The sequence below is a fragment of the Sparus aurata genome, chromosome 17 (assembly GCF_900880675.1).
Source record: "Sparus aurata chromosome 17, fSpaAur1.1, whole genome shotgun sequence".
NCBI lineage: Eukaryota > Metazoa > Chordata > Actinopteri > Spariformes > Sparidae > Sparus > Sparus aurata.
In genome coordinates this window covers 19086087-19110299 of record NC_044203.1, presented here as the reverse complement: position 1 = coordinate 19110299, position 24213 = coordinate 19086087, and the positions used below count along the sequence as shown (strand labels likewise).

The window sequence follows — 24213 nt, the reverse complement described above, 5'->3', positions numbered from 1 at the left end:
ACCTCTGTTCCCCAGGTAGGCATGCTGCTCACGATGGGGAGGAGAATACATGCTCATTACTATTCTACTGTGAGAAGGGACAAGGTCTCACAAGACAGGCAGTTATTACACACGACATAACACAAAACGAGACCTCATCAAAGGCGAATAATGCAGGTGACGCAGTTAGGTACTGAGGAATCAGATGTTTATTGTCACGACTTGTATAAAAACATATACAAACACACACAGAGAAAGGTTATGAGGTTAGGGTTCACTGCTCATTAAAATATCTACCATTGAAAGTTGTGGCCTCCACTTGCAGTTATTTCACCTCGAAGACGTTAATAACCTCAGGTCAGCTGAGCACATCCTCAAAGTTTTCTTAAATTTTTCCCCTTCAATAAATAATACTTAAGCAAATCTTTGGCTCACTTATCCAGGATACATTATCTCAAGGATAAGACAGAGAGAAAAAAAAAGGGAAAATGGAGTTAAAGAAACCATCCAGTCGAATTTTAGATGTGGTCGTAACCAAAGAGAGGAAACTCTTAGGGGGATCAGAAGTCATTGCGTTGCTCTGGCGACTTGTGGAAAAAAAAAATCCCATTGGCTCACTTTGGCTCTCAGGTGAGTGTGACTGAGGACCCCTAACGCCTTGAGCTTTACTTAGAAACCCGTGCAAAAGCCAGCTGGAAATAATCCTCATCCTCTGCTACGAATTTCACACTTTGGCAAATCATCCACAGAGCAGGCCAGACCAATAAGCATCTGTAAATATGTAAGAGAAATACTGATCTAGGAGCCCCGTTCAGATCAACATCAACTTAAAAGAAGTTGAGCACCACTCCAGTCTCTCAACAACATTCCTCAGGGATCATGATGTTTTTTTTTTTTTCCTTTTTTTTCCCTTTTTTGCTCGTTTCAGCCCACCGACTACAAATCTGGTATACTTAACATTACTGCTGGCCATTTTCCAAAGCAAACCGTGGGCTTTTAGAGACTGATTAATTCATTTTCTACCTTCCAGGCAGCTTCTGCTTTTCATTCATTTTAGTTGGATATGAAAATGCCCCTGCATAGATATGAGCGGTCTTTTCCCTCTCTCTTTTGTTTCTGGTCTTCTAAACTTGCGTTATCCTCACATCGTAATGCAGATTGTCTCTGCAAGTTGACGTTTACACTCAACTGATAAGAACTGAGACTAATGGCTGCCTGGCAGATAGGTTGATAAAATCCTTTAATTAATTTAAGAACATGGAACCTTTGGAAGCTGGTCAGCAGTAATCTATGAGTGTTTTGTAGCAAATGTACTAAAAATAGTGTTATGTTAATAAAACCTAAGATTTATAGCTTTCTACAGCATGAGCCCGCTGGCAAAGTGCAACATTCACTACAGCCCAAGAGGATGAAGGCATCTCACTTATTTAGACTTAAAAACCTATCTACTTTCAATTGTATACAGAAAACACACTTGTAAAACTGTAAAATGTTGGGAAAGCAATCCCCAGAAATATGCACTGATCACAGAATACGCTTATTTCATTGTGTGTACTCAAGGGAAACATGACATCACTGACGGGGGCAACACACGCTGAGCTGATTTACACCTTAAAAAAGTATTCAAAATATGACTTGGTGTGTGTGTGAGGAGTGGCAAAAGGTGTGTGGGGGGTTGGCAACCAAATAAAGTGCTACAAGTCATTCATGTGAGTAGCCAGGTTCCTTGCAGCGGTCTCCTCAATCTGCTGCTAAATAACTAAATCTTTGAGAGACTTGTCCCAAGTCGGACTCAAATGTTCCGTCGCCATTTTTTCGGCAAGTTGGCATTGTTCGCGAGTCTTCATCCGTCCCCTTTCCTCACAGCGTCATCAAACCCCGGTCTCCTTCCTGATCCACTCTCTCAGCTTGGTGACCCTGCTGTAGACACCAGGCTTGTTCCGACGAGCACAGCCCTCACCCCAGCTCACGACGCCGGCCTGGAACCACTTCCCACTCTCCTCGAAACACACCAGGGGACCTCCGGAGTCTCCCTTGCGAGGACAGCGAGGGGAGAAAGGTTATTAGATCAGGCTCAGATGTGAGAGACACAGCTCGAGAACATGTCGCGCGGTCTCACCTGGCAGGCGTCGACTCCTCCAGCCAGGAATCCACTGCAGAGCATCCTGGAGGTGACCTGGCCCTCTGTCACCACGTTGCACACCGTGTCGTTGATGATTTTCACCGATGCCTTTTGCAGCACCTGTGCCTTCTGACCTGCAAGAGCCGGACAAAGGGGTCAGCGCTCCGTCACGTGACCCCCGTGTTCGTCACTAACATCAAAAGGTGTTAATGGGCTGGATTAGTGTTAGCTAATGAAGGTTTAAGAGGCTTCCCAGGAGAGCCGATGTCTGCCTTGATATATGGATATGGAAGAAGGCTTAATGGAATAGAGCAGATTAGAAAAAGATGAGAGAAAAGGGAGGGAGGGTTGAGCAGAAGAGAAGTATGTCATGATGGGAGAGATAAAGAAATGGGTGGGACATTAAAGGAAAGGGAGAAGACAGGATGGAATGAGAGAGATGAAGGGGAGAAGAAGGAAGCGGGCAGGGAAAAGAAGATGAAGTACGGAGATGAATAGCTAATTGTGAGAAGGATGGGGGAGGAGTGGGATGTCTTAATTTTGATGTGAGCTGGATATGCAAAAAGGAACAACACAATCGGAGAGTGGGTCATCGTTAATTGAGGAATAACGGCAAAATTATTCAAAGCGGGTATAATAATCAGCGAGAGTGAGAAACAACAACAGATTAAAAAAATGAAAAAAAAAAAAAAAAAAGACCACAGCTCTACACAAAATCACCAATTCCTGCATAATACCTCCTTCTCGGAGAGCGCCCCAGCCTGTGACCCAGCAGGACATGCCCGCAGGGAAGATGTGGGAGTGAGAGGGTAGGCAGATGGGTTGGATGGTGTTGGTGAACTCCAGCGGCTCGCTGAGCTCCAGCAGTGCAATGTCATAGTCAAAGGTCATCTGACTGTAATCCGGGTGGGAGATGATCCTCTTCAACGGCCGCCGCTGTACGCCATCCTGCTTGTACTGGTCCTGCATGCCACTGTAGGTCTGCCAGTTGGATGCAACGTGGTTCCTGTGGTAGCGTGTATAGCATCACGGAGCAAAGGTTATGTTTCTGTACCCGCAAGAACAGATCAGGAGACAAGCTAATACAACCAACACCACAGCCCTGCAACGTATATTATATATACGGTTACTACATCTACTCAGAACACCTCTCCGACCTTCTTGACACAAATGGACTGCTGTAAGCTACAGAGGTTGTATTTGTCACAACATGACTACATTGGTCTGCATTCAATTCTCATGATGTTATTGCCCCCCCTAGAAAAACATGCAAAATAACATACCATCATCATCACACCAGTCATGGTGGTGTATGACTGTAAAGAAAACATTTGGAGTGGCTTTTTTAAGTATACTGGAGAGTGCTTACAAATTAAATAACAGCGCTGCTGTGTACAGCAAACATCAACACCAACTGTGAGTCTATGAGAATGAACACATTCCCCCGCTCAATAACAATAGAGGGTGGCTGGGGTCTAACAGCATGGTTAGTGCTCCACCTACAGGGCACTCCGATGACTACAGCTCCATTGTTTCATGGATGAGATGTAAATTTTTTAGCCCCCCCAAGGTTTTTCTGAATTAACTGCATCATCAGGGGCTAATTTTCAGACTTTTGCAATTTGTATATAAATGGCCCTCTGTTGTGCACAGTTCTACTTCTTTTCCAGCAGAATGCGTATTATGAATATTGCATAATGAGATCCAGTAAAATGTTAAATAATGTGAGGAATAATAAAAAATTAAGGGACACAATAACACTAAAATAATATGAGAGCGGGTGTGTTTCATGTCCTGCCCTGTACACGTGTGTGAGTGCTACGGATGTTTGAGCTGTGACTCACGCTGGGTTGCTCGTGACGAAGCAGTGGGAAGCCGAGAGGAGCCACTTGTTAGATATGATCGAGGCACCACAAACGTGCCCGTAGGTCAAGAAGTGAAGGCTGACCTGCCAGGGCCACTCCCCCAGCTCAGCGTTCTGTCCTCCCACGATGCGATTCAGCTTATAGGGCCTGGTCCCACAATCTGACATTTACAAAAGAGTATAATGTAAGGGGAGTGGCGTTGGACGGTTGAATGCAAAAATACGAAGTGAGACTGAATCAGAAAAGTAGATTAAGTTGACTTGAAGCCATCATGACACCGGCCTTGGCTGCGAAATGCAACCACGAGTCTTTGGAATCCTAATAAGGCACAGTGGCATATTAGCTGATCAAAAAAAGAGAAAGAAAGACAAAAACACAGACACACCCCGAGGCTTAAATGGAGGAAAAAACTAAAACTTCAGAGATGACAAGAGATGCTTTCAAAGAAGAATGAAATAAATAAAGCAGTCAGGGCCTGAGGCGCTTTTCTAACAGACAGCCCAGCTCGCGGCTCAACCAGCTCTTCTATAATCTATTTGAATGACACTGAAGAGATTAGATCCACTTTCAGCTGTTTCAAAACATTTGAAAAGCCGAGTCTTGTAAGGGTGGGGGGGGGGGCACATTTCTCACCACAGCCGGCCTCGTCCGATTGATCGGAGCAGTCGTTGACGCGGTCGCATTCGGCGTTCACCTTGTTGACGCAGTCGCCGTTCTTGCACTTGAAGCTGTAGTCGGAGCAGATACCCGGAGCTACAGTGGGGGTGGAGACAGGTCCCAAAATCAAAACACATAGCATATTTCAATCACAGCAGTTCTAAGTTTAACCAGTAAAATACTGTGCAATCAGCGAGGCTTCAAAGTGAGACTTGAATGCACAATACGTAGTGATTGAGGAGCAGATTGCATTGATTGGGGGTATTGATTGGGGTTGAGGTCTAATATCGCTCTTTAACCACACAAGGGAAAATCAAAAGGAAATGCAAGAGTGCCCTCTGTGTGTGTGCATGTGTGCATGTATTTGTGCATGTGTGTGCGTGTGTGAGAGAGAGACCAAGTGACTGAGTGAAAGGGAAATTGATAAAGAGTGAAGCAGAGAGAGGAAATGGGAGAAAGAGCTAAAATAATGTGGACAGTGAAAAATACCTTGCATTAAGAACGCTGCATCTAATGTAAAACCCTAAAACGCTCCTCAGCTGTGGATGATGCTTAATTGCTTAATGGTTTGTGCAACATGCTTCTAAATCACTCTGGTGAGGTTTTTTTTTTTTCTCTTCTTTTTTTAAATGCGTGTCTGGCTGGGAAGAGAATAAAGTGCTGCCACTTACAGGTTTTACAAGAGGCCTCGTCGCTTCCATCTTTGCAGTCCTGTTTCGTGTCACACACAACATCCTGAGGCATACAAGCCCCGTCACCGCAGCGCCACTCATTCTCATCACAACCTGGAGGCGATGACACATGGCGATTATGGGGAAATTATCACAAAGTTATGATGAAAACTTGGATAAGGAGATGACAGGAAAAGTTTCAGAGGGACATTGGCGATGCAGTGGACATTAGCATCCGTCTCCTTTTTTCTTGCGTGTACTACACATGATTAAGTGTATGCTGAGCAAATTGGGCTGGGCTTCAAACAAACTCCATTACTGGTTAAATGATGGCTACACACAGCCAAGCAGTCGGTGACCGGAGCATTAGCAGTGATGTGTCTTTAATGTTAGCACAATTAGCATAGCATTAGATGGGGTCTGTGTCCCCTAACGAGCGCTTTATAAGGCAGGAAAACTTACTGCACGTTTTCTCGTCGCTCCCATCTCCGCAGTCATTGACGCGATCGCACACCCAGAGTTTCGGCTTGCACAAACCATTCCCGCATGCAAACTGGTCCTTCTCGCACTCTGGGGTGACACAAATGGCATGTATTAAACAACGCAACAGAGGAAGGTGTTCAAATGAGGTTCAGTGATTTGGACAGAAGTTCTAGCCTTAAAGAAATAGTTAGACATTTTGGGGAATTTGCTTATTTGCTTTTTAGCAAAGGATTAGATGAGTAGATTGATGCCACTCTCATGTTTGTAGCTCCAGCAAACAGCCAGCTAGCTTAGCTTAGCACTAAAACTGAAAACAGCTAGCGTTGCTCTGTCTGAGGCAGGATTCAAATAACGAGGGGGATTGGGGAGGTTGACAAATGTTTATAGCCTATCCTTCTTACCTGTTAAGTTAACATCTGTATTTTCCATAATAACTCCTGGAAGAATTTTTTAATATAATTTCAGACCGCTCTAAACTGACCCACACTTTTCCTTAACCTTGACGTTAGCTAAAAGGAAGAGTAGGATGTCTTGACGTTAGCCAAAACTCAGAACTAATTTAATACACTGAATTAGATTGTGTCAGGTGTCTATCGATGAATGTATGAAGGCAACCTTTTCCTTGCTGATAGCGAGCCATTTCATTTCCGATGCTGGAAAAATAGCTTGCTGCGCTACTCTAATTATCTCTGTTTGATAAGTATATTTGGTCATATTTTGGTCCAAAGCCTCGTTCCGATTGGCTTGCCTGGCGTCATGCCCTGGGTGGGTAGCTCGAATGCTGGGATTATACTTGGGTTATACTTCTGTGTTGTGCATTGCGAGTTGCGCAAGTGTAGAAAATCTGACAAATCATTATCATTTCACCTGAAAGGCTGATGGAAAGTGAATTTCTGGATTTCGAAGTAAAACAACAAATTTGCCCACTAGCTAACGCTAGACAACAGCTAACGTTAAGATTCCACCACTTCCTATCTTACATTACTGTTTGTTTACACCTTTTCCCTTTCTGGCTTAAATAAATGACCATTTCATAGAATGAATTCATACATTGCCTATTGTATTGCGTAACACTATCAAACAGTAATGATAGCTAGGAGGGGGTTGAATGCTCACGTTAGTCATTGTTCTACCTTGAATCATGGCCTGTTGTCCCCACAGATTTTCACTATCCATCATCCCTTCAGCTGCTGTCAATCGGGAAATGGTAAAATGATAACAATTTGTCAGATTCCCTATGTTTATAGGAATTAAACCTTCCCACCCTGAGCGTGATGTCAGAGGCAAATGGCTGCCATGTCAATATGGTCTATCAGGTTGTCTATTCTTTCTGCTCTCTCTCTACTTTTGTCTAAACTTTATTTTTATTGTAGAATTTGTGCTCTCATCTAAAAAGGTAACACAATCTGTCTTCCAACAACTCTAGAACTTAATAAGTAACACATAATATCTATTTCACTCAATTTGTACAAAAAATAGTAAAAATGTCAAGTTGTGGCTTTATGGGGGGGTTGCGTGTGAGACCGTTTCTTGGCCGCGGGCAGACAGTAACTTTCTGGAGCGTGGCAACCTTATAATGAAGATAAGACTCCAGGAAATGACTGCTCCCAGCCAGGAAGGACTCACATACATCATTCCCCATAAAAACCACAACTCTTCTTTTTTACCCTTCATAGTTTGTTACCTTCGAGTCAGGATAGCCTGGATTTCCTACCCCCCACAGTTTCTAGTCTTAATGCTAAGCTAACTGGCTTCTGGCTGTAGCCGTGTATTTAACGGGCAGTTATGAGAGTGGTATCGATCTTCACATCCACCTCTTGGCAAGAAGGCAGGTAAGAATGTTTGCCAAAATGTCAAACTAGAGTGGAGCATATAGGAGGCAGGATAAAAAACGGTGTAGTTGGGCTCCGGGGGGAACTTACGGCACTTCATCTCGTCGCTCATGTCCCCGCAGTCGTTCCAGCCATCACACTTCAGGTCTTTGTTGATGCAGATGCCAGTGGAACAGGCAAACATGTCGGGGCAGGCTGCTCACCAAACCAGAGGAAAGAGGGAGGGAGCAGAGAAAAAAAAAGACGAAAAAAAAAGGAGACATAGATGGCGATGACGAATTGAGCGAGAGGGAGTGACAGTGTATGTTCGCGACATCCATCATGTTGCCAATGCTTGTCCCTGCTGATCAGAGCAATTATAAATCCATTTCGGTCAAACTGGGAGACAACATAAAGAGCGGAGAGTATTGAAAGTGGAGTGCTCCTGACTGACAGTGGCAAATAAAATGGACCCAATAAACAAGCTCTCTGGTGATTAGTCTAGCTCTTGAGTTTCACTGCCACAGTTTCTAAGCCTCTATCACTAAACAGCTCTATTTGACTGTCAGTCAGCCGCCGTCTTGTAGTCTCTCAGACTGCAGTTACTCCCAGTGTCTTGCTCTGTAATGGCAGGCTATGAGTGTCACTGTCACGTCGACACATTTCAGCCATCTCACCAAATGTTGTGCAAATGTGGTAGCGAGAGTGACTTTAAACTCACGGTTTGCAGGATCGTAGGCGCTGTACTCTGCACTGAAGCCTTTGTCCGTGTAGGACTCATCGGAGTGAAAGATCACCTCCATGGTATTGGTGGTGCTGGTCAGGGCCAAGGTGGACATTTCTCCACAATATCTGGGACCCAAGGAAAATTCTGAGTTATAACAAACTTCAGCTGGTTTTATTTTATATGCTGTAAAGAGTAATGACGACAATGTGCTGTGTCTGAAAGGCACTGGGGCCCAAAAATACTTTTCCCATAAGCTTATATTGTGAAAGAAGCCTATAATTAATTTATTTATGTATTTATTTATTTATTTATTTATTTATGTATTATTTTTTTCCCGTCACACACTCTGCAAAATGACTCGTTTCTCTTTCATAATTTGAGCCATTCCGTCCAATACAATTTGGAAAGTCTAGAAGAGACTTGAGATTAAGTCACTCTCTCTAATTAAGTTAGCTGGGGGCTAAACCGGGAGTTAGCCAGCTCGGTCAGTGGAAGTCCTTAGTGCGCACGCTCTATGGGTCCAGGACATTTTATACACGGGAAGTCAAGCTTTTCCAGTTTCATGCACCACTGAGCAGCCATCACATGAATGACCACGTCGCTATCCCCAGTGTTGTACCCAGATTTTAATTGTTCGATCCATGTGGGCTAAAAAAGGCTCATTGGAAGGTAACAAAACACAAACTTACAGGTGATTATACACTAGTGAAAAGATGATTATGAATATTATAATCCATTTCTACCCTAAACGCTTCTAAAAAACCTCAAATACACACAGAACCTTTAAATAAGTTAACTGTGAAGTAAAATCATTTAAAAAAGGTTCTGAAATTGAGAGAACATTAATTGTATGTTAATTGCACTGGAAAACTGTAAAATTTGCAGGTGCAAAGGGTCAAAGTCTAACGTAAAAGTCAAATGGTTGATGTTTGGTGATGGTTGCCTGGGGTGCCATTTAAATTCAAGTCTTACTTGGTGCCCATAACCTCCACATAGTCTTTGTGACACACACGGATGTCCACCCCGGGCTCCTTCATGCGGAACATGTTGAACTTCAGCCGCACCTTCTTCCCAGCAGGGACCTGCAGCACAGAGGAAGAGGTGATTGGTTCATAACAACCTTGTTTACCATGCATGTCACTCCTCCACCTACACACAAAGACATGCATCTGTATCCCATGTAAATGCAGGCAGACAAGCTGCAACACGCCTAAACTGGCTGTACACGCACGCACGCACACACACACACACACACACACACACACACACACACACACACACACACACACACACACACACACACACACACACACACACACACACACACACACACACACACACACACCAGCAAACAAAACCAACACACAAAACACTGCAGCTCAGCTAGAGCTGCAGCAGCAACAGCAGTCTGACAGATGAAGATAGAAGAGGTACTGAACAGCTTGGCTTCTATAGTGCTGCCTCAGCATTGCTCTCATGGCAGGCTGAGGATGGAGGAGGAGAGGAGGAGAGGAGGAGGTGTGCAGAGGGGTTTCAGGTAGAGGAGGGGGGGCAGTGAGGGGAAGCAGTGTTGCAAACCTGGATGGTCCACTTGCAGTCGACGGCAGGAGGATAAAAGCTGGGGTGGAGAGGGGAGGTGAGGGCTCCATTGCTGTCCGAGAGGACGCCACCACAGGTATTAACTGAAAAAAGGACATGACACATTATCATTTGAGTACAATCAGAGATAAACATATCTATGTGAGCTGTAGGTATCGTACAGAATGCAGAATGGATGATGTTATGTATCGTGAATGTCTTCATTACCTTTAGACTTGGGAAGAGACTTATACTCCGCTTCAAATCCAGGCCTCTGGACATCAGTGTCAGTAATCAGGTTAAGCAGCATGATGTTACCAGATGACACCACCTCCAGAGGGTTGGAGGGTGGCCTCTGACCACACTTCCTGTGAGAGAGAGATGGTCAGCAAATCATGTACAAATCATAGAATTAAAAAAAAGGCATCTGCAGCCATGAGGCACAAGATGAACGTCTCCTGGATTAACTGAATGGAGTTTCGCTTTTTTTCTATAGGATGTGTGACACTTGGGGAGCTCAAATAAAGCTGTAATTCTTTCTAGTCAAAAGCACTAAAACATCAATTCAGCAAACAAGTTTAAAATGCTTCAAGAAAAAAATAATTTCAAAAGAAATCAATAGATAAGCAGAGAGAGATAGAGAAAGAGATAAATAAGGAGAGATGTGCCAGCGTTAGATAGAAATTGCCTAGGCGGACTTTCAAAGTCAAACATTAGGTACATTAGCAAAAAGTTTTAGCACTGCTGGCGGCAGAGCAATGGAGGTGTGAATGACGCTGCAAGAGCAGCAATACATCTACCTCCAGTAGAATAATGTCATTATAGAGTATTATATTATGGCTCTCATAAACCCCATGTCACCTTGGATAAAGCTGATCGCTCAATAGCTTTATAAAACATTTTATGCATCACTTGGTAACGCATATTTGTTTGGCAATGGTTTCTGAGTTTGAAATTGCCTGCAGCTACAACTGATGTTGCATTCAGAAGCCTGTAGTTTCAGAATCATAGCCCTCCCCCATAGAAAAAGTGCAATTACACACAGTGGTGTAGCAGGATTCTGGTTGGCACCCATCACAGATTTGAAAGGAGAGGTCTTTTTGAGCCAACTCAATCTCACTGAGGTCTCAAAAGTTAACAATAAAATGGGACATGCAGCGCTAAAGGCTTCAGGGCCAGAAAAAAAAAGAAAAAAAGTTGTAATCACAAATCCAGTGAAAGGAATGGAGTGGAAAATGTTTTCCACCCACATCAAAAACAGCTTTTAGTCCTAAATCCCTCTGCAACATTTCACTCAAATACAAAGTGATTCCTAGTGCCTGTCCTCTGGGAATCATGTACAGCTGTGTTTCCCCTCTCTCTGATCGTAAAAGCTAAATAAATGAGACAAATGTTGGTTGAGCCCTATCAAACAAACCCTGTGAGCCAAGGTTCAAGGCAAAATGAGAATGTGATTTGTGTCACAATTCCTACTGTAGGAGCAGAAATGAGTCAATTTACAGGTTTCCTTTGAAATAAAATACTTCTCTAGGGGGAAGCATTAGTGTGGGGAATACTGAAAGCAAATAATATCCATCCAAAAAGACTTGAATTTAAAAGAGCATCGATATGACCTTGTACAAGGTTTCCCAAACCCTCCAGACATTCACATCCCTTTGACTTACTCGGTGATGGCTTGAGAATCATCCGGACTCAGAGAGTCATAGATGGCGACAAAGTCATCTGAGCAGTCGTCCTCGATGTGGAAGAAAAGGAACTTGACAGATATAACATTGTTCTCTTCAGCTCGGATTTGCCACTGACACCGAGACCTGGGAGGGTAGCCTCTGGGGTAACCTGGTGATGAAAATGTCTTTGCCATTCCTTCAGCCTCAAGACGATAGAAACACTCGTCTGGGAATAGAAAGATTGGTTATATCATAGGGTGAGCATGGGAATGTAACCTGGCAACAGTATTTTAGCATGTGAATTAAAATCAGATTATCATCATCATCATCATGTTCTGTATCCTCTGCTCGTATTCCAAAAACAAAACATTGACAGTGATGATTCTATCTGCCTTGGTAAACATTTTTGAAATCATGCAAAGCAGTGACTTCGCATTACAAATGACACGTGTATATTCCCCCATCCTTTACGATAGAGATGTATAAGCACAGATTAATGTAAGGATAGCACAGCTACTACGGTAATTTAATGTCATGTAATGTAGTCTAATCATCCCGAGGTTATAAATCACCAGAGAGTGTCAAAGGAAAGTGTCAGGTGCAGTGAGTGACTCGCTCCGGCCTGATACAGGGCTCTCAATCTCTGACTAGAGCAGCACATGTACAGTAGTGGCCGGGCCAGCCATTCGTTACAGACTGGCAGGAGGGGTGAGCATCTAGCCAGCTGGAAAATTACAACTGCGAGTGATTGAAATGGGACGCGCTGTACTCACTGGCTGTGGGGTTCCTGGCCATGCGAGGATCTGTGACTGGAGACAGAGAGACAGGAGAGAGAGAAAGAGAGAGAGAGAGAGAGAGAGTGGCAGAGACACAAGAGGAAAAGGTAAGAATGGGCCGCTAACGTTCGGAGCCTGATAGAATTTGATGCATGAGCCTAAAATATTTGGGTTGCACATTTTCTGTTCCATTTCCCTGCGGTTAGGGGAACTGGTGATGGTGTGTAGCTCTTTCTGCTCCATCTCACCTTGCCCTACAGCAGCAGCCCATACATCTCTGTCTAACTATCTGGGACAGCAACATCAAATCATACCCACAGAAATAATTTTAAAGTGGACCAAAAACCACTGAGTCACAGGGCCAGCGCTTTGGCTAGTGGCCAGGATGTGGACAAATGCAACGTGAATGCTGAGAGGACAGAAGGAAGAAAAATGGCTGTCTCAAGCCAGGCCAGGGCCCAGCTAATATCATTAGAGGATCCAAACAGCATAAAATGTGCAATCTCAGATGCAGCACAAGCAGAGAGGTCTGGCTTATCTGTTATCATCTTATCAGCACGACTCAGAGCAAGCTGCTATTTCACAAATAGAAAACATACAAAATACCAATGCTGATAGGAGATGACAACAAGCTTTTTTAGATCTGTATTCATAGTGCTTTATCTTTGCTGATTGTTAAATGTAATAATCTGGAGACAGCTGTAGCAAACCCTATTTGTCCTTATCTCTCTGCCTCCTGGTGTGACCCCCAACCTGACCCTGGAGGTACCTACCCGCGGCAGTGATTTCACTGATTTGGACATCGTTGCGGCTTGCCGTACTACGCTTGGCCTTAATTCCGTTCTCTAGCGTGTCCAGCACCCGCTCCTCTGAGAATTCCGGCACGATCTCCAGGTCTTCCACTGGCACGTCAAACTGGGACCAGTAGTAGGCTATCACGCCCTCACTGGTGCACACAGAAACAAGAGAGCAACAGATCAGAGGGAAAAGATGAAGAGACCATTCTCACCCACAATGCCACCCAAGCCACTGAGTGACATCCTTGGAGGCATTCTATCAGATTACATGCAGCTTCCTCTAGACTGTAGCATAAGCTGCGTAGGAAATTAAGTCCACTAGCGCTAACATAAACGAACGGCTGGCTTCTAGCACAACCCAGAAAGTTCCACGGAGCCCCTTTAAAGTATGAAACACAAACTTGAAGTTAATGTTCCCTATTGTCTTTCACTGTTGTGTTTTTGGATTAATATTACAGCTGCAATGATGAGTATGTTTGATTTTTACCGCTGTAGATGTTTAAGGTTGAGCTCATTTAATTACCTCATGCTGTTGAATGGTTTATTCCACAGCAACGCATCGCACTCTAATGGATCATAAAGAGGAGCATGTCTCTCTAAACTCTATTCAGCTTTGTGACAATTCATTTTCTAACTAAGCCAAGCGTGTTTTTAAAAAAAATTATTTAGCTCAAGAAGTTGGAGAATTCTCATAAAAAAGGAGCATTTCGTTCCTTAGTTCATCAGATAAATAAAACATTTTAAAAAATCACTAGATTTAGAGTCACACAGTTTTCACTGGACAGGATCTGAAAAGTAACCAGTAACTAAAGCTTTCCAACAAATGTAGAGGAGTAATAAAAAGTACAACATTTGGCTCAGAGATGTAGAAGTACAAGAAAATGTCGATACAACAAAAATTTTTATTTAGGTACAGTTCTTGAGTAATTGTGCTTAGTTACATCCCACCACTGTAAGTTACAAATAGTAGCTCCATGTTCTGTCCGAGCTCGTCTCCACAAATGGCAGTGAACTGTTGTGTTTTACTGCTGCTGTTAGCACAGAACTTCACACACATAACTCAGAGTGGTCAAAAGTCAACAGATCACATCTAACTTTGATTCTGCTTGTTCTAACAAATGCAACACAGTTGAAACTCAGAATCCACAGAGGTCAGTGCAACAAAACTTCCCTCATGCAACATTTAGTTTTCACAGTCTGTTCAGTGGCATAAAAAAATTAGAGGAGCTCTCGACGGTACCTGAACGCCGTGACCACTGACTTAGTGTAGTACTTTGCCAGGAAGGGATCTCTCTTTAGGTTTTCCCCCAGCTGTGAAGAGAAAATGTATTTTTTAAGCGAAAAGAACAGGAACAAGATTTCTGCTTGTCTGCCTAGAGACATAGTGCAAATTAGCATGTTAACACAAGAATGGTCTTCCATGAAAAGCACACTACAACGGGATTCTCAATGAACCATCTTGCCTTCAGCTACAGGGGGCTGCGAATTACGTCAGATGTGGCTGCTGTCACACTTGACGTCATTCGTGCAGGTCAGCGCCCATATTTTATGCATGTGCAGTGTTACCTAACTTGAGAGCGAAAGTTGTTGTGTAAAGGTTAACACCAAGAATGGAGAAAGAAGGAGCTGTGGAGGATGTATATAGCAGAAAATTACATGGTGGGAGAAGGAAATGACTGTTCACGGAAGAAAGTGGTCAGTTATCCCAAAGTAAAACATAAAGAGCGGTTTGCAAATGGCTACGTAGGCAACAGCAAATATGAACCCATTGGCATTTTACTTAACCCATCTAGCAGACATGGAGGAGGGTAAAAAAAAAACTAAAGACTAGACTCCACAGACAGGTGGTGCTGGAGTGGCAACCACTTAGCCAAGACGCCTCTGTCTCCAGCCCCGTCAGGTAAACACTAACCGAGATCAGACCCTATTCTTCAAAAGTGGTCCTTTTTGTCGTATGCAAGTGCCGACAGAGTGCATCGTGAATCTCACCCCACCAAATCATCCAGTCGTCTAACATTCCAGTCGACCACTTCCACCCTCGTCCCCTAACCAACGCCCTCACTCCTGTAGCTTTTCACTGAGAAAGTGTGCGCTCAATGGGGTCTAAACGGCGCTTTTTTGTGCCATCAACGGGCTGTTAAGTGGTGCTACAAACATATCTGCACTGTATCCAATCATAGGAGATGTGCTGTTGAGGGAATTACTAAGGGAATTGTACAGCGTTTTATTCCGCCCACGCTAATGTGCCTTCAGCAGTTTCTGTTCATTGGGAGGGGCTTTTTTTTTCTTGTTTTTTATTTAATAAGAAGCGTTTCAACGATGCCAAACAACATCCATAACTAATCTTTAGTGAAAGAAGGGACTCGAGTGTAATACTCTGCTCAAAAAAGCGCACACTTCACAATGTAGATGAGCGAAAAGGAGCAAAAAAAAAAAAAGAAGGAGAAAATCATCTTCTTTGGGTGTCAAACTCACAGTTGCCTCCAGTTTGGTTGCCAGATCCTTGAATTGAGGACTCTCCGTGTCCTCCAGCTTCTGGTTGTACTGCTCGCCAACCAACTTCATATGCCCACTGAAGACGACTGTTGACGGCATTTCCTGCTTACTGAGGGTGCTGTTTGAATCAGCATCTTTAACTAGGAGGAGAGAGGCAGATGAGAGTTTAGTGTTTGATCAACAAAATGATATAAGATGGCTGCCTTTGATGAAAGAGGAGACTCAGGGTTTTGAACAGGCCTTGAAGCACTATTTTAAAAAGTTGTACGGTGTGATCTCTTCACGAGAAGACAGTTCGGCTCTCAGAGCAATTAAAACAGCCAGTTGAATCAAGAGGCTGTTTATCAAGACTTCAGAGGCATTTTTATCAGACGCATGTGTAAATGACAAGGAAGCTGTGCCATGGACTCCGTGACATTTTTCTCCTTTGCATTATTAAAAAGGAGAAAGTCAGAGCTGTCAAATAGGCTAACACTAATGGGAAATTACAAAGTCCAAACAAGCCACTCTTACACTCTTCTATCAAAGAGTTGTGCCTCAACAGCAAGTGGAAATGATCCACTTTACAGTTTCTGACGTTCTGCCTGTCTTGGCAGTTACTGACATCAGGAATGTAAATACACACAATTTTTCATTTAATTCTGTCTAGCGGAAGCCTAATTTATGTACAGAAATGTCCGGGGCATGTCCAGCATCTCCTGATGTTCTTCGACTTTAATTTATCCAAAACATCTAAAGAGCAGGCTTCTCTTCTCTGCGTCATATCGTAGAGGAAAGCTTTCAGCTCTACTCACAGACAAACAGCCAAATGAGGAACGCTGCAACGGCTGCAAGGATGAGAAACGCCACGAGAACCCCGATCACGGCGCCAATCTTCCGCTTTGATGACGTCTTCTCTTTGCTGGTTAGGAAGTCGATCCGCTCGTGGCGGCCGTTGCGGCCCTGATGCAGAAACAGAGCGAAACATAGTCAGCAAGTTATAACCTGGTTTAAATGGGTGGAAATAGAATAGAAAGTGTCATTGTACTGGAGACCTACGCCTGATCAGTGCAGGATAGGAAGACACAAATATAAATAAAGAGATACATTCAGAGTCATGGGACAGTAAAGGAACATCTATATCTGAATATTAGTTATATAGGAATTGTAGAATAAAGCTATTTAACATTTAGTTTGATTTACTGCGAACAACGGGGAGATGTGTATTCCTTCAGTGTGTATTCATTAAGATGAACGCCAATTACAGAAGGAAATACTGGAACTTAAAATAGATTACCAAATTATCCTGCAAGGATTAGGTCATTAACAACAGTTTCTGACCGAACGGGTGACATTTTCTCCTCAGCCCAGGCAGAATGAGGGGGATAATGAAGGGTTGTTAGAAGACCTGCGACTAACGATTATTTTCATTAGTCTGCTTATTATTTTCACGATAAATAATTTAGTATATAAAATGTCGAAAAAAAAAAAATAAATGTAAAAATGCTCATCACAGCTCCCCAGAGCACAAAATGACATCTTCAAATTGATATTTTGTCCAACCATAACCCAAAGATGCTTTATTTAGTATCATAAATGACACAGGAAATAAGCAAATCCTTACATTCAAGAAGCTGCAACCAGCTAAGGATGAATGATTGAAACGATTCATTATCTTTTGTTTGATTAATCAATTAACCGACTAATCATTGCAGCTTCACACACACAAAAGAAATGTCACCATAGATGTACATAGGAGATTTTCTATAACTGCAATTTAAGAAAACAACACGGTAAACATCCTGCTGACATGAAAAGAAATGATGAATGCATCACTCAGAATCTAATCAACGTAGAGACACTATCGAAATTTTTGCGCGCAAACACCTTCATGGCATGACACGCTGCCACCAGCAGGCTCGGTGTAATCGAGGAAGTCTGCACTCGAGGCACAGATTCTGTTATAAACTTCCCACTCCTCAGTATCCGAGCAGTAAATAAGCTGTGGTCCCATGATACAAAAGCGCGATGTGGAAACGCCTCAAACTGCTGGCAAGTTCAAACAGGCGACGGCTGTATCTCTGCAGAACTGGCGAAACCGGTTCGGTACATGTGTCAGAGCTCCCACACTCAAACCTCCATGTGCACATACATGCATTAAGAAATTGCATAATATGTGAGGGATAGAGATTATGGGCACAGTGCTTTAGGCTGTGTGTGTGTCTGTCAATACTGTATGTGTGTCTGTTGTTGAGCTCTCTCAAGTGGGCGGACTGAGACAAAAGGTTTCAGGCCGGTTAGTATTCAACACACAATGAATTCAGTGCCTGTAGCCCGTGAGTGAAGAAGCCCGAGTGCCATTAGGGATGGAGAATCACTTTGGTATTAAATCAATTTGTCAGATGTGCTGCCCCTTAAGATGGGGGCTCAATTACATGAGTCTAGATGATAACTCATGGCAATTAAGGCCTATTCTTACCCAGCTCGGGCTTCCACACATGCTTTCTAATTGGAATCTCTAACAGCAATCATGGGCCAGAACGAGGGGAATCATTAGAGATGGGGTCAGCGAGTGCTCCAGGGTCTCCGTCACCCTGATCACAGCCTAATAAAACCATTACACGCTCTTCATCATATCCCATTCTTCACTCCTAGAAAGAAATACTATCCCGTTTTTGAACTATGTGTAGCCTTTTTTTTTAAATACCAGCTCAGTGTGCTATGCCATTATTAAACGGGAGGTAGTGTGGTCGGGCTTTCAAAGCTGAAAAATGCCACAACATGATGATTCATGCCAAGTAAAAAGAGGTGTAAATGTTCGTCAAGAAAACAATCTGTGTTGCACATCAGGCTTGTGAACATAAAGAGTGAGGGATGAATTCTGCAGTCTGCTGCTTGCAACACAGTATTTCTAACTACTCTAACCGGTCTGACAAGTGGGAGACAAGTCGACACTGCTGTGAGGTGTGGTTTAACGAAAAAAAAGCAGATTACCCTCCAGCAGAGCCGCCGCCATGTAATTTTAAAAACAGGCTATTAACACTAATCAATTCAGATCTGTCAGTGCATAAAGCAAAACATGAAGGTATTATTGTAATGTCCCATGCTTCACTGGACCTTTAAGGGCACACGAGTGTCATGGGTGAAAATGATGCCTTACAAAATCTGTTTGGGATCTTCGGGCTTGCAGAGACTCCCCATCTACTTCAGCTGTTACGGAGAATGCTGCAACGCTGTTTTGTTTTGTCTTTCCATCAGCATGGGGGTGACTATATAACGAAGAGAATTTCATTTTTGGGTTATCCTTGTTTGGGTTAGTTATCCTTGAGTGCTTATCCTTATTTGGCAAATGTGTTTTTTTACGTTCTAACATTATTTGAGTGTATAAGACCGTCAAAGTATACTTTATACAGCAGACTATGCTAAGACTATGTCACTATGTTTCTATGTCTATTATTCTGTCTGTAAATGTTAGAATACTGTTATATTGTTCTAGTTTAGCAGAGAGGTTTGGAACTAAATGTCGCTAATAAGGTGCTGACAAATCACGGATGTGTGAATCGATACAAGTTTTTGATGGGTATGATATGAACAGATACAACACCTTTAGTGTGAAAAGAGCATCAAGTCGGTAAAGGAAACAAACGTTCATTCAAGTTTCCCTGCCTCCTTGATTCTGGAGTACATTGGGTTTTCACATTAAGGTTGAATATAACTCAGTGGAACAAAAGTCAAAATGATACACTTTTGATACACGCAGATTAAGTGGCTGAAGAATTTTGAGCAGCCACACCGCCATTGTTTCTCCAATCCCTGTTATACCGTACATATATTGTACCGGTTAAAGAAGACATCGACTTATGTCATGGACGCTGCTAAGACATTCAACCCAGCTCGAACAATTACAAATGTTCAAGGAGAATGAGTGCCATACTATCTTTTATCCAGTTAGTTCCACAGTGTGTTGCTCGGGGCTGCACCTGCTCAAGTAGTTCGTCGACATACTTTGAACATTTTCCAGTAGCAGAGCAGTAAACACGCGAGGCTGTCTGGGGGAGGAGCTTTAGAGGGCGCCCCGCCTATTTAACAATGCACCCCTGTAACACCGTCAGACTCATGACAGACCAGAGAAATCATCTCCTTTATTTCAGATTTCTTCTTCTTTCTCAAAGCCTGGCACCTACATTACCCAGAATGCAACTCAGTCAGTATGCTAGGAGCAGCTATTGCAGCCTCGCGACGCTAGCCTCAAGCAGAGATGAAGACAGAGGTCTGGGACACCAACATCTTTCGAACCCGACTTTTCCAGTTTTGTTTGACTTCAAACTTGCAGTCAACTGACGCCGCCTCGAGCGACACCACTTGAGGCGGTTTGTCAGATTTCCTGCACCTCCCTCCAGAGCAACAGAAGGCTTTATGCAACTTTTTCACAGATGCAGAAGTACTCCCCAGGTCCTGTAAACAGAATTTGATGTGGAAAGTCTGCGGAGTTGCCCTTTAAAAAGCTCTCGCGTGTTCTCTCCGCACATTTCCAACACTGACCTGTCCTGTCGGCACAAACCACGCCAGTCAAACACCGCAGCCAATCAAAGCATTTTAGGCTTCAGCGCCCTCATATTTACTTTTAGTGAGCAAACACCTACACACATCTCTTACCTGACAGTAGCCCTGAGCAGACATTTAGCAGTTAGTCAGCAGCAGGCAGCTGTTTGTGTGTGTGTGGAAAAGCAGCGCTACAACCTTGTGGCGTACCACCGCCTCGCTGATAAATGGCAAACAAAAGCTGTGTGAAGCCAAACACAACTGAACATAGTTGGACATTATTAAAGATTGAACTTGTCCACTGGTTTGCCAGCTGTTCGTTTCAGTGCATCATTCAGTTAAGTCAAGATGTGTGACACCAACACCACATTCACTTCACTGCAGCTGCTCACTTTCAATGTGGCTGCCCTCAGAATGTGGCTCGGAAATGCAGCAGAAAAGCAGAACGGCCTTGCACCAAGAATCATTTACTTAACTCGGCTGAGTCACCACAAAAACAGGGAACAAAGACTATATTAATCAGAGTATTCCCATCTCATCCAGTATCTACGACTGACCTCATTGTCTGTGTGTGATCAAATATTAACAAAAGGAAGAAACTGCTCATTTACCAACTGTGACACAATCTCTGCCAACATTCAGGACCTAAGGGACGGAGGTGTGGCATGACAAATCTGGTGCTTAATCTCGATTTGTATTAAAGTGTGCTGCATTTGGTAAGTGGTTTGAGAGTTATTAACTTACATTTAAATGTTGTTGGTTTTTTTGCGTCTTTTTTTCCCCCCAGAGTATAACATAATATTATATCCGCCCACATCCTGTTAGGTCTGGTACTTTATCACACATCTACCACAGAAAGAAAAAAATAAATCTAAAAAAGGGAAGTTAACTTTTGCATATTAAATAGAAACAGAAAGTGGCTTAGTGAAGCTGCAAATCCAGATTTTTATACTTTCAGCTCTCAGTCCATCTTAGTGATATGATATACAGTACATATGATATTTTAAACCTGAAACACTCATAATGTATATCTATCGTGTCAGTTTTGTGAGATATAGGCATACTATTACAGCTGCTTTGATAGTCGTTAGTGGATTAATTAATCCTGGTCCCGGCTTCTTAAACGTAAAGGATTTGCTGCTCAACTGTCATTTACGGTTTGGGATCTTTGACTGGACAAAAGAAGCAATTTTGAGGACATAATTTCAGGCTCAGGGAAACTGTAATGAGCATTTTTCACAGCTTTTTCTTTGGGCCATTTTCCAGACTAAACAATTCATCTAAAAAATGATCAGCAGATAAATCGATAATGAAAATAATACACAGTTACAGCACTACACACTACATGCCAAGGCCCATTTCTACCAACACAAAGCTGGACAATATTTTCACGTGCCTGCATGCATGTATAACTTTGCCACCTGCAACACTTTCACTGGATCTTAATTCATGCCAGTACGCCAGCTCTTCATTTCCCTGCCAAATATCAAACTGCTTGCTTCGCTGGTTTGTGCCGTTCGTAATTGTCTTTATAGGAGCATTGGGGGTCCAGTCAGAGCGATGCCAGGCAATTCAATTCTGTCAAATACCTCAAGCTGTGAGCATCCCCTCACCCCTGACACTTTGATAACAGTCTGTGTCGACGTCACATTACATTAAGAAAGAAAGAGTTCATTTCGCCTGAATCCTGTTACTGTTTGCTCACATTCTTAGCAAACGTACACACTCCAGTGCAGTGCAGTGTGTATTTCCCCTGGGGGGTTAGGACTGTTTTCATGAAGCTGTCAAATAAAGGTGGAAGAGAGCTGGTGGATTTCAGCAGCACTGACCGAAAGCCTTGTAACCATTAATGAGTCTCTTCGCAAGAGTGAAGTTCAACCTTTGGCCGCCTGACACTATTTTCTGCCCACATCCTCTGCTGGTATTTCACTCGTCTCAAACAAGACAGAATTATGTAGTAACAAGAAGTGTATGATGGGTATTAACATAATGTATGCATGCTCCAGAAGAATTTGACCTATAGGTTAGGAAACATAAGCTTTCGAGAGCTTTTGCATCCTATTATCATTTAAAAAAACAAGTCTGCTTAAATATGAAAGGACAAAAAGCACTGTTTTATTGTGCTTTTAAAGCAGAGAAGAGGCTGTCGAGGTTCATCTAAAATAATGTAAATCACAATGTTGACTTGTTAATAGCCTTTAAAGAACAAACAATTGTTATTCAGTCAATCATAAATCAATGCATTTCAAAAACATATACCAGCAGATGTTGTTGAGACACAAAATAACTCCAGCCAGTGGGATTTAAAGGGTAACTCCACCAATTTTACTCATCAGAGTGTGTTAACAGGTCTTGAGGAGCACTAATGCATACATGAAAAGGTAGTGTAAAGCCTTCTGTGGCTCCAAATATGCAGGTAATATAATAAATATCCTCCAGTGATGTTATTCTGTGGATTCATTGCATTGTGGGTAATGTAGAAGTCAAGTTTTGAAAAGCAGGTTGCTGGTTCTGCATTGTACTCCTGTCACATTGTTGGACTCTGAACATGAGATACCCCCCTTTTAATTCTGTGTTCTTTTTTTTTCAAAACCTGGCTCCAACATTACCCACAATGCAATTTAGCCACTGGAGGCAATTTACTAGATTACATGCAGCTTAATCTGGAGCCACAAAGGGCTTTATACTATTGTTTGTGTTTTACATATGCAGTACTACTTTTCAAGACCTTTAAACATACTTGAATGTATAAAATTGGTGGCGCTGCCCTTTAAACGAGGCACCACTGTAGCAGCTACACAAGTAGATCCTCAGAAACTAATCAGTTTGAGTGTGACTCAGTCGACTGAAGGTACACAGTTTCTCGGTTTGAGAAAATTTTCAATTAATATTTCGGAATTAACCAAAGTAAATGTCATTTTAATTTTAAATTCAAAAGCGAAATGTAAACACAACCACTAATGTAAATACCAACTATTATTAGTGACACACTGCGTCTGAATGAGGTTTTCAAGGCCTCTGTGCTTCCTTCTCCTGCACCGGAGAACAAGGATCATCTCATCAGTATCTAACCAGGTCACAGGCTGAGATGATGAGCAGCAGGCTGTGGAAACAGCCCACACAGATTTCAGATTTTTTTTTTCTCTCTATATGAAGAAATCCAACTTGAAAATGACAATTACCTTTTAAAAAGGTATACATCAGTGTGAAGTCAGCAAATGGCATCAAAGTCTGATGATGTCTGGACTGCCTTTGTGACTGAGAGAAATTAGTTTGTTTTGTGACGATTGAGGCATGTAAAACTTGGAAGTACAGAGTTAAAGTAAACATTTTGCAGCATGGAAACATTGAATCAGCCCCATTTAAGACAAACACCTCGCGTTTCATTGTATGAAATCCATCATTGACTAAAATATCCATTTCCTTTCTGATGGCAGTAGGTGCAAACAAACACTGTGTCAGCATGAAAACTCATTTTACTACTAATCAGGTGGTCCTAGTTTGATACTCGATTCAAACATGTTAATATGAGTGTCAGGGCGAGATGAGGCACGGAGGCCCAGACACACACTGATGATCATATACAGAAACCCTGTCAGAGGTCGAAGGTATGAAGGTTTGAAATGTGTGTTCGTGTAAGGCCTGCTCGTGTAAACACACTAAACTCGGAAAGAACACAGGCTGTCAGCTGATCCAGGCCCGAAGCCAACACATTTTGAATGTGCGGCAAGAAAAACAACACACAATGTGAACAGAAGTGACATTTGCCCAAACTTACGTCGTATTCATATCTGGCAGAATGCATCCTCCAAAACGCTCCAAAGGAAGTCCAAAGGACAACTCCTTGATTGTAACGCGTTACTTTTGTACTCTCCCTGTCGCAAAGTCTAAAAAAAAATAAAAAAATCCTGAATTGATAGAATTTTCAGAGACAGTATCTATGAAAAAAAGTATTTCAGAAGTCGTTAAAAGTTTAGTCCAAGTGTCAGTTGCTCTTCCTGTAGACGCCGAAACACACCCGAGACGACCTCTTCCTCACACACACCTTAGCTTTAAGCCACGC

At 42.7% G+C, this 24213-nt stretch overlaps 1 protein-coding gene across 1 annotated transcript; it reads right to left on the bottom strand.

Moving 5' to 3' along the window:
- Nucleotides 1-170: 170 nt before the first annotated feature.
- st14 (ST14 transmembrane serine protease matriptase) lies at nucleotides 171-24213 on the bottom strand. Its single transcript, XM_030393329.1, has 19 exons — nucleotides 23929-24213; nucleotides 16424-16571; nucleotides 15609-15769; nucleotides 14374-14444; nucleotides 13110-13282; nucleotides 12334-12369; nucleotides 11558-11786; nucleotides 10122-10261; nucleotides 9894-9997; nucleotides 9288-9397; nucleotides 8310-8440; nucleotides 7700-7804; nucleotides 5757-5864; nucleotides 5295-5408; nucleotides 4600-4719; nucleotides 3946-4126; nucleotides 2839-3107; nucleotides 2099-2235; nucleotides 171-2012 (listed from the first exon to the last, which is right to left on the bottom strand). The coding sequence occupies exons 1-19, from the start codon at nucleotides 23953-23955 to the stop codon at nucleotides 1851-1853; spliced, it is 2526 nt and encodes an 841-aa protein (XP_030249189.1). The 5' UTR covers nucleotides 23956-24213; the 3' UTR covers nucleotides 171-1850.

Excerpts from the sequence above, each read along its gene's own strand:
- st14 (XM_030393329.1), bottom strand. The coding sequence starts at position 23,955 with ATGCATTCTGCCAGATATGAATACGAC. Across the intron at positions 12,370-13,109 it reads CAGTGAAATCACTGCCGCGG|TCACAGATCCTCGCATGGCC; the intron begins GTAGGTACCTCC and ends CTCTGTCTCCAG. Across the intron at positions 5,409-5,756 it reads GAGCGACGAGAAAACGTGCA|GTTGTGATGAGAATGAGTGG; the intron begins GTAAGTTTTCCT and ends CATCGCCTCCAG.